The 11,041-nt window shown below is 35.5% G+C and overlaps 2 protein-coding genes across 3 annotated transcripts; one reads left to right on the top strand and one right to left on the bottom strand.

Moving 5' to 3' along the window:
- The first annotated feature begins 771 nt into the window (after nt 1–771).
- Nucleotides 772–3,286, top strand: LOC132064250 (microtubule-binding protein TANGLED). 2 transcript variants are annotated; one of them, XM_059457164.1, is made up of 3 exons: nt 772–995; nt 1,644–1,786; nt 1,884–3,281. In XM_059457164.1, exons 1-3 carry the CDS (start codon nt 906–908, stop codon nt 2,992–2,994), a joined length of 1,344 nt encoding a protein of 447 aa, XP_059313147.1. In that variant the 5' UTR covers nt 772–905; the 3' UTR covers nt 2,995–3,281. The 2 variants fall into 2 exon arrangements, with proteins under 2 accessions (XP_059313147.1, XP_059313146.1); XM_059457163.1 differs by lacking the exon at nt 772–995 and adding an exon at nt 1,024–1,247 and having other exon boundaries at nt 1,884–3,286.
- A 1,360-nt stretch (nt 3,287–4,646) lies between these two features.
- Nucleotides 4,647–7,918, bottom strand: LOC132064251 (chaperone protein dnaJ C76, chloroplastic). Its single transcript, XM_059457165.1, has 7 exons — nt 7,525–7,918; nt 7,267–7,347; nt 7,028–7,065; nt 6,771–6,850; nt 5,780–5,863; nt 5,450–5,558; nt 4,647–5,184 (listed from the first exon to the last, which is right to left on the bottom strand). Exons 1-7 carry the CDS (start codon nt 7,807–7,809, stop codon nt 5,043–5,045), a joined length of 819 nt encoding a protein of 272 aa, XP_059313148.1. The 5' UTR covers nt 7,810–7,918; the 3' UTR covers nt 4,647–5,042.
- Nucleotides 7,919–11,041: the final 3,123 nt, after the last annotated feature.

The raw sequence follows: 11,041 nt of genomic DNA, 5'->3' as shown, positions 1-11,041 counted from the left end.
GAGTTTAAAATAATTTACTTTTGTCAGCTCAAAAGAGATTTGTGGAGAGTGCTTTTCATGCAACTCTCAATTAGTCTAGCTAGAGGCTTCTGAATGTCAGGTACTCCCTCGGTCCCTCCGTCCATTTTACATGAAGGTGTTTGACTTGGCATGAAGTTTAAGAAATGAAGGAAGACTTTTGAAACTTGTAGTCTAAAATAAGCTATAGAAATTTGTGTGGTGAGAAATCATTTTACTAAGGGTAAAAGGTAAACTAAAAGTTGATTGTTACTAAATATTAAAAAGTATTATTCTTTTTGGGACTGACTAAAAAGCAAAGAATATCATATGGCTCGGAGGGGTAATTAAAAAAGAAACAAACACATCATTTGTGACTGGCTCTCTTTGTAGAAGCTCACACAAATAAATATCGATAAATACTTACTCGCATTCGTTATTTACACCAAACCATATCGTGTATTTATTGATTTGTATGCCCCCATGTTTAACGGACCATCACACGATTGGGCCATATAAGCACTACAAAAGTCTTTATTTTTGTGTAGCCCAAAAAGATTTCAAATAAAGTAATCCGCCCAGGAGTTACAAAATAAAGAAACAGCAAATATATTTATTCTTAAATTAGCCGTTTCCTTTAATTTTGGGCGATGAATTCGACCGTTAGACCCAAATATCCGTTGGCAACAAAAGTCAAGACACACTTTTTCCTTCTATACTTCTACTATCTGCTTCGTGTACAAACTCAACACCTACCCCCCCAACTCCCCCCCACCCCCACCCCAAAACAAAACACACTATAGTGTGACTTCCACTTTGGAGACAAAGGTAGTTTTGAGGAGCGTAGAGAAGAAAGAAAAGACCCACAGTTTGATTTTCTTTAGTTGGGATTAAGAAGTGAAAGAAAGATGGTAGCAAGAACCCCACCAAAGTTGCAGCATAAGAAAATGGTGGTGCCTCCTCTTAACCCCATTCTTCTTAGAGAAACACTAAACAAGGTAAGTGCCCTTCATTATTACAACCAAGAAAAAAATAAAGATATTCTTTCCCCACTCCTCTCCACATCAATGACGCTCCTTCATCTTTTGATCCTGTTAACTTGTTTTATTACTTTCTAAAGTGGATTAGGAAATTCTATTAAAGTATCAGTGATGGGTATTTTTTCTTTTTGTGAATTGTGTTCTTTTTTCTTGAGTTATAAGTGCTCAATTCTTTCAAAAGGGGTATTTTCTGAAATCTCTGATAGCAAGGTCATTTGATTTCAGTATTGGATTCTGTCAATTCTGAGAAATGAGTTCTTGTTTTGTATTAAAACTGGTGTTTCTGATAAAGGGTCTATCTTTGGACTTCAAAATTTTCAATGGTCTGTATGGGAATGATAATTTGTAAATTTATTTTGATTTTGTGGTGTCTCTGATACTAAGTTCCTTTGATCTTTCCCATGGTGTCTGCTCTTTCTGACAAAAAAATAAAAATTCTTTCTCAATTTATTTATGCTTTGTCAGGACTCAGAACTTTAATTTATATTCTGGTGCTTCAGTTACTAAAGATCTTTTGATTTGAATTCTAAAAAGATAACTTTTGCTAAAAACGTGTTGATAATTTCAAAATTTTAGCTGATTTTTCTGAGGTGATGTTGTTTGAAGGTGGACAAGTGTATGGCTCGATTACAAGAGCTTCAGTATACAGTTACAGGTGGTAATAAGGTGATTTCTGGTGTAACTCTCAGTCCCCGCAGCACTAGAGGCTATTTGAAAGCTAGCCTCAGATGCAAACAAGAATCTTTGAGGTACAAAGATATCCTTATTCAATCTAGCTGATCTTTTACCTTCCTTTTTTACAATATAATATCTTCATGTAACTCAATTCTCTGTACAACTTCAAAGGATCAAGAATGCTACTTCCCGCAAATCTCCTCCAGGGAAATTGCCGACAAATGCAGGGGAGTGGCGGCGAATGTCATTACCAGCAATGCTTCTGGGAGAGACAGTGGCTGAAATTAAACAGGCAAGTCAATTTGCTAGAGATATAGTGGAGGCAGTAGGTTCCAAGGGGAAAACACCAGCATCCGATGACCCGAAAACTCCACTCACATTGAGGCAAAACCAGAAGCCAAGCCCTGAAAACTCCGAGCTCCGATCACGTAGAAAGAGAGAGAAACAGGTAACCATGCAAACAATGCGGTCACCACCATCAAAACAACGAGCAAAATCACGAATAAACTTCAAGGTTTCTTCTCCATTGCAGCAGAGGGAATGTGAGAAAGAAAATTGCAAGTACATTGCAAATAGAGTTTCCCCAAGGAATAGGCCATGGGTGAAAAAGACTGTCCTTTTTCCAAACCCATTGTTCCATTCATCATCTCCAACTTCACAGCAGCAGAAATTATCTAAAACACAGTCTCCCATTACTGCAAGAAATCGACAAACACCCCATAAGTTCTTGGTGAAGTCCCCGCCCAAGGCCCCAAAGCTTCAAGCGAAAATCAGAAGCCCCCAAAAACTTTATGCATCTCCTACTAGAGTAACAAGTTTGGGCACTAAGTTCTTGGCAAAGTCTCCGCCCAAAGCCTCAAAGCTTCACGCGAAAATCAGAAGCCCCCCAAAAGTTTATGCATCTCCTACTAGAGTATCAAGTTTGGGCACTAAGTTTTTGGCGAAGTCTCCGCCAAGGTTTCAAGTGAAAATCAGGAGCCCTCCACAAATTTCTGTGTCTCCTACTAGAGCAACAAGTTTGAGCAAGAGGTCCCCAAAGATGTCAACAGCTGCCAAACTGAGGTGGTCATTTTCACCAACAAGATTGGCAAACAAGATAGCTTCTTCACCCTCCAAAATGAGGTCATTTTCGCCATCAAGATTGGCAAGTAGGTTAGCTTCACCATTAAAGAGCAAAAAATCTGTACAGAAGATTGATGGGATGAGGATGATGATGAGTGGACTCAAACAGCGACCACGAGCTTCAACCACATCAAAGCAATTCTCAGTTCAGGGAATGTGAATTGATGATCATTCATTGTTTGTGCTTAAGATTTTGAAGGATTCTTCGTTATTTGAAGATATTTTCTCGATGTCCTTTGTTTGGTACAACAGGAGTATTTTCCCCCTTTCCGACTTCTATATTTTTTTTCAAGGTTGTATAATTTGATTTGTAAAACTGAGGTACTTCCTCGATAAGAAGGTAAATAAAAAGCTTTCATGTAGATGAAATTTGCTTTTACTGTATCATTTCGTTTCTCGTCTGTTAAATTAGACTAGGAGTCTCAATCTATCATTTCGTGAACCCCGTAAGATTCTCATAAGCTGTAAGATAATGAAACTATTCCTCAATGAATGGTATGCTTTTGTGCAGAAGATAAAAGCTGTGGGCTGTGGCGACCAAGGAAATAAAATAGAAGCTGCAGCTCCGAATTGAAAGAATTCCTATCTTGAAAAGCTTATGCCATTTTCTTAAGCTTCGTATGGCTTTCTGTATTTTTGGGGCTACACAAAAAGTCAACTATTTTTTATCTACAATAACCTAGTAACACGCTTGGATGGACTGACATTACTGGAAGGTTAGTAATCTGGAAAAATCCTCAACTATGTTACTTCTAGTAGGAAGGATTTACCAACCAACTTAGTAAACTGAAAAAGAACATTAGTTAGAATAGAGGGAATATGCTAGTCTACTTAGAAGAGTTTCATTGAGATGACTTTACACAGTGATTCTTAAGCTTCGTATGGCTTTCTGTATTTTTGGGGCTACACAAAAAGTCAACTATTTTTTATCTACAATAACCTAGTAACACGCTTGGATGGACTGACATTACTGGAAGGTTAGTAATCTGGAAAAATCCTCAACTATGTTACTTCTAGTAGGAAGGATTTACCAACCAACTTAGTAAACTGAAAAAGAACATTAGTTAGAATAGAGGGAATATGCTAGTCTACTTAGAAGAGTTTCATTGAGATGACTTTACACAGTGATTCTTGTTGATAGGTCTCTGAAAGTTAGTTATTCATTTAAAAAATTATAATAAAAGCTAAATGTTGTGTTCAACCTTCTTTCTAAAGATGGTTTGACGCTCCTGCTGGCCCTTAACATCGTTATTGCAAAATTCTGTTTTACTTTATTATGCATCATGGCTCCTCGCTAAGATACAGTGTTTTTCTTGACTTATATTGATGTGTTCTGGCTGTGTTTACAATTTTTCCCTTTCTCTACTGGAAAATGAAATATTGGAGAAAAGGATTGTCTAGGATTACAGAACTTGCTTCAAAATTATTGCAATGTGGTATTGTAAATTGTAATGATTAGGAGGTACGTATGCAGTCAGGTCAAAAAATTTGGCCCTTCAGATCCTATGATGTTTCCTTCTTGCTGCATCAGAAGTTAAATTGGTCACTTTATTCTATAGATAGTGGATCAGTGGTTTGTGATATGAGAAAGTTACTTCTCGAAACTTCTGAGATGATAATCTGAAGATGGTGTGATCTTTTGAGGTTCGTTCAAACTTAGAATGTGGGAGGGGATTGAAGACAGAGGCAGTATATTTCTCTTGTTATACAAAGCCGGTACCTTTCTGGGAAGAGCTTAACTTCTATACATTGACAGTGCAAAGGATTTTTTTTTTATATTATCAGGTCATTTAAAAGATAACCGCAGATAACTGTCCATAAAAAGTGAGATATGTAAACAAGAACATAAGGCAAGTTACAACAGTTGAAAATATACTGATATGTAAAAAGAAAAATATGTAACAGATGAACTTTCCTAACTCAATCAGTAATTTTCCATATTTATATCAAATCTCATATCACCCAATATTCAGACAGTCAGTTGCAGCTGCTCTTCCTGACACTTGGTGGCGCATAACCACAACATCTCATATGCTGCAGATGCAGACTATTTTTAAGGACTTTGGTAACACAGCATAAGGTTGACAGTATACAATTGAAAAATATTTTCCCTGTCATCCATGTCATAACTTAGCATAACATAGCCTTTGAAGTGGTAGTATCTGTTCAACTTCCAAGTTTCTCCTTTCCTAGGAGGACTTTCAAGATTTAGAACCAGTCTACGCGTTTGGTTGAGGCCTTAGGTTGCTTCTTGGGCTTCTGGTAGCGATTGTTCTCAAAACGGGCTTTTATGATTAGCGAATAAAGCAAGTCTTCTTCTGCTGATGTATCATAAGGTTTGCTCATGATGCTACAAAAAAGAGAATTTCACGAAAGTAATAATAAAAAAGGGAGAAAAAAAAAAAAAAAAAGGAGGCAGCAGCAGCAAAAAGAAAATTTAAATATAATCCACAACAGCTTGGAAAGAAAAAGTGAACAGACTGCATTATAACATAAGATGCTATCCCGTGTAAATATATCTATAAACTTCTTTTGTGGGATACTTCCCGTTTGAGAGTTTGCCTTCTTCATTTTTACAAAAGCAGGATGAAAGTTGAGTCAAGCAGTAAAAATACCTGCCAAGTAGCTCTTCAAGTATTATTCTTTGAGAAGGTGTAACATAATGTATGCAACTCCTGGGGCATTGACCAACTGCAAGCTGGACTTGATAATCTTCACCATGGCCTGAATATATAGAACTTTTGGTTCAATAGCTAGAAAAAGAAGAGGATAAAACCTTATTTTAATAGGCCAAACAAAAGTATTTTAGGTAATTGTCTTTCAGTTTGCTATTATGTCTCCTTTTATTCACTAAAAATCATATTTTCACTAGAATCTTTTCCTGTTAGCAGACTAAGTTATGATGATAGTAACAAGGAGTTCAGTATTTAGTAAGACTATATGACCTTGAGAAGTTGCTCGTGCAGTTCCCATTAACGAGGAAAAAGTGAATGCATGAGGTGCTTTCTTAACGCATGAAAATGGACAACCTGCATATATCGTAAAAGAGGGAGATCAGGAACTATGCAAATTCTATATTATTCAAAGGATTTGGACAAATGAGGAGATGTGCTTCCTTAAAAACAGTCTACAGGAAGAATCACTTGCAGGTTATGGCTGCTTTTTGAAAGATAATTTCACAGAAACTGGTGAAGGAGGCCATCACTGGATTCACAATCGAAAATTAAATTATTAATAAACCGCTGCAGTAGAGCTTTGATATCTTTGGAGATTAGAAAACTATTATCAGGATAAGTAAACCATGTTCTCTGGATTTCGAAATGCCTGAATTGGGAACACATTTTAAGAGCAAATCCCATATCCAGAACTTAAACCATGGTGGTTCTCTTGTATGGATAAGTAAGTCTCAGACTCTCAGAAAAGGTGATATTCCCTTTTGGGTTGCAGAAATATTTAAACTATATACCAACTCGAAGGAGCTATGTGAAATATGGCAATCAACTTCAGTCAGATTAGGTGAAATTCTTGGATAATCTTTGAAACAAGTACACATTTATGGTAGTCCATGGGCAAAAGGTTGGAATTTATATGAAATGCTCCATTGCATGAATGGGCTATGTGATTAATAGAAACTCCTGCAGAAATGTTGTTGATGGTCCAATTATAGACTAATTCATCTCCTTTTGGCCTTTGCCACACTTATATCATTACTATAATGCAGGCGTTTAAGAAGCTGAAAGCAGGATTTCACAAGAAGCAAACTACTACCTATTGTAGTTTTACAAGTACTTTATTGAGGAAAAAAAAACTATTGTAGTTTTCAATTCTTGGGAGCTCGGGAAAAGAGAGTATAAATTCAGCAGACTGTTCTTTTAACACCTCTATTTTCAAGTGGTGATCATGATGGAATTTCTCAAGTCGTAAACGAGTTGTTACCTTTTCCAATACAAACAGTCTCATTAACAAAGAGATCGAATGCCTCACATTCTGGCTGATCAAATGGATCTAAGCATTCCCTGCAGAACTCAAACAGTGAGTATGGCAGAGAAATATTACCTGAAGGACCAATACTCTAGAAAAATAAAAAGACGAAATGCTGCAGTGATGATCACTGGATTGGGTTGAGAAAATCCAATTGAAAGGAATCTCAGGATTTAGATTCATTAAAGATTATAATCTTATCGCCAATTTACCTTTCGATGATCTCTGACTTCGTGAAGTTGGACAACATCTGGTTTCATTTCAAATGATGGGAGTCAGCTATCATTTGAGAATGGAAATTTAAGCAACCAAAAGAAAGCATTTTGATTTGGCATTTCCTCTGTAAACCAAGAGTCCTTCAATTTTTCGAAGGGTTTATGAAACAGCTTCAAACTTTCTTATTACTCAGGACGAAATATTCCTAAATTCCTTAGCAACTAGGACTACTTACCTCATAGGCTTGAATGACTCGGCGAATCATCTTATCTGAACTATCCCCATCTCTCCTTACATCAGGATGAAACTTCTTAACCTGTGCCCATCAATTATTAAACCAAACAAAATAACCATCATAATCAATTTTTAAGTATGAACGGATGAACCTTGAAAGCTCAAAATAGTATAAAAAGCTAATCTTTTTGTAACAGAGAACAGGAAAATGGGCATGGATTCTTGAATGGTTTATCCAAAAATGCATATTTTTTAGTACCTTATTCCTGAAAGCAGATTTCAGCTCATCTGCAGAGCAATTAGGAGCAACACCAAGAACATCATATGCCAAAAAAGCAGAAAGGGGTTCTTCATCCCCATAATTCTGACCATAACACTTTGCTGTAGTTGTAGAAGAAGAAAGGGTAGCAAAGGGGTTTTTAGAAGTTAAAGGAAAAGAACAGGTTGATGGAAAAGTGTGACAGTTAATATTCTCAGGAGTTCTTGAGGAGAAAGCTGAAGTTCCTATTACAGAATTTTTGTTGTACAGAGATGAGCATTCCATTTTTTTTCCCCATCATTGAGGAAGACAAAAGAAGAAGAAAAAAGAAGGCTAAAAGTAAGATATTTGTCTCAACATTGTAGCCATTCAAGTGGTCCTTCTTTGCCTGTGAGAGTAGGAGTCCGCAACTTAAATAATCCACTTTGTGGGATTTTAGCATAAATATCCACTAAAAAAACAAACAAAAAGAATTGTTATCATACAACCTTTTGTGCAGGAATTTCTGCGCAAAAAGAGTTTCTGCGCAATAGGGGTTAATATAAAGCCTAATGCTTGATTATTTCAAGTCACTCTTCACCTCCTTCATTTTACTCTTTCAATATACTTTAACCCCCGAAAATCATGTCTCAAAGCTCCGAAACATCAAACTTTACTATAAAACCAGATGTTTGTGAATACGGTTATTATTATAAGCTAAGAACATCAAGACCCAAGATAATTCGGGTCGTCATTTTTGGCGCTGTAAAGTGTCCGAAGTAAGTGCTTTTACAAGTTTTTAGGGTTTAGGTTTTTTTCACATTATCTACATATTTTACTTTCAAAAACCGATTTTCTTATCATGTTTATAGGATATGAATGGTTGCAAACATTCTCAATGGGAAGATGACATTCCCGTGGATAAAATGGCAACGACAAAGTTTAAAAAGCCTCCTCTTGATAGAGATACCGCGACTTCATGTATCACTAGATATACCGTGAAGTTTGACTTGCAGTTTAAGCTTATGGAAGCTCAAGAAAAAATTGACATTTTGGAGGTCTTGCTAAAAGAATAAAAAAAAATGATTTTTTTTCAAGGCTAACCTTAGAGACACTCAACACAAGAAAAATGCTTTGAAAAAAAAAAACTGAAATTTTGAAAGATTATTTGTGTTATCTTGTTATTGTTTATAAATTCTATGTATTTTGTTTATTAAGTTATTATTTCTTATGTATTTTCGGTTTAGTTTGTTATTTTTATGTATTTTGTTTTTACTAGTTGCACATTTTTATGTATTATGTAATCAACACCTTTTATGTACTAATTTATTTTCGTTTTCTTTAAAATTATGAATTGTTGAACTTTTTATGTATTATTACCTCTAAGAAGCTTATATAAATTAATAATAGACTATAACAATCAAAGCAAATTAAAAACATACTAATTTTCTTCAAATTGATGACTTCATCATAAATTAAAAATATAAATTAAATCATGAGGCCGGAACGTAAATGACCCTAAAACTAAGCAAGTGAACCAAAATAATCCCTAATCATCATCAGAATCGAAGTCCTCAATATCATTCTCAAAACAATATTTTGAGTTTCTTAAGACATATCTTTTTTCTGTAGATGTTAGTTCTCTACCCGTTGATGAGGCTTGTTCTTCGACAACTTTAGTATGTAAAATGCAACGACTTCTAGCATTACATTTATTTTCTTTTCTAATCCTTTGTACGGCAACCTCGCAAGAATGTGGATCAGTTCGAGGCATGGTCATTGCGAATCTTGTTGGAATTTAAGCGTTGAGATTTTCCAAATCACGAACAAGACATTTTGATTTGGCATGCCGGTATGCCCATTCTCGACGTAACTCGCAATAATATTCTCGTGGATCTGAATATTTCACGTTGGAAAAATCATCATTACGCTATATAAAAAGGTGGGATTTCAAATCGTCTATCTTGAATTCATTTTTATTAAGATAACTCGATTCACCGGAATAGCTGCTATGATTTAAGCTTTCATCACCACTGTTATTCGAATCATTTGGAAGGAATACCGACCAATCTACATTTCTACTACTCGACATTGAATATGTTGTAGTTTAATAACAAATGAAAGGCTACTTATATAGTTGCAAACCCCTAAGTACTCTTGGGGTCATCATTATGACTATACCTATCTACTTTATTATAAAAAATTATTAATAGGATCACAGGGATTCATCTTCATCGAACATCTCACAGTCCGAATCCCACTTGGATCTGAATCTGACGTAACCATGTTGACCAAATTCTACCCTGAGGCAACGTATTTTCATCTGATTGTTCTCTTCGCGAAAACGGTTGAGAGCAAAATTGAACTCTTGTGGTGTACCACGAGGCATTGACGTAGCACGACTTTTTGGACGTTTGAGTCCGAGTGCCCTCAATTTTTGTTCTAGCATTTCAACCTCCCTAACACGCCAATTCCACTCAGCTCTCATTGTATTATTGTATTCTTGATTGTATCTGTGGTTCGGGTTATTTGAGTAATTAAAATCATCCTCATCTAGTTCTCATGTCCTACCCATTGCTTCGAACATATTTGCTGGGGTAAAACATGTAATAGAACTAATATCAGAAAATTGGTTCCAAATTGACATAATAACTCGTTTAATGTGAATGCTAGTTGTTCGTCATTCATGTTATACACTATTCCTTGATTCGACAACACAATGCTCGTTTTGACCGCTTTATATGACACACTTATATTGCGCAACATTTAAATGCACAAAATATGAGTTTTCGAAATGGGTTCCTTGATTTGACAACACTATGCTCGCTTTTGACCGCTTTATATGACACTTATATTGCGCAATATTTAAATACGCAAAATATGAATTTTCGGAATGACATCGTTGATTTAACAACACTATGCTCGCCTTATATTGCACAACATTTAAATGCACATAATATGAGTTTTCGGAATAACATCCTTGATTTGACAACACTATGCACGTTTTTGACCGCTCTATATGACATTTTTATATTGCACAACATTTAAATGCACAAAATATGACACACTTATATAAATGAACTTTATATAAATCTTTTGGTTAAGAACTTTTATATAAGTCATTCGGTTAAAAAAACTCACATTTTAATAATGCCTAATTCAAGATGCTTCATTAAAAAAAATATACATCATTAATTACAAGAAAAAAAAAAACTTAAGATTCATATTCAAGACAATTTGAATACATCAAGAAGAATTATAATACATCCATAAAATCATGAGGTTCTTTAACCACGAGAGGCTCTTTCACTACGAGAGGTTCTTCGACCACCAGAGGTACTTGCACCACCACGGCCCCGTAGGTTACACAAACGCTTATCATGGCCAAACTCCTTGTTGCACCCTATTTTTACCAAGGCAAATAAAGTATAACTTATGGGGCTCTAGAAGGATTGATTATGTACAGAGTCGCCACCTAGCATTTAAGATATACTAGGATACCTATAAATTATTAATGTATGTAACTTAAAATAATCTA

The sequence above is a fragment of the Lycium ferocissimum genome, chromosome 7, assembly GCF_029784015.1.
Source record: "Lycium ferocissimum isolate CSIRO_LF1 chromosome 7, AGI_CSIRO_Lferr_CH_V1, whole genome shotgun sequence".
Classification (NCBI taxonomy): Eukaryota; Viridiplantae; Streptophyta; class Magnoliopsida; order Solanales; family Solanaceae; genus Lycium; species Lycium ferocissimum.
Note: the sequence above shows the minus strand (reverse complement) of the source record. Positions and strands in the feature narration are given on the sequence as shown.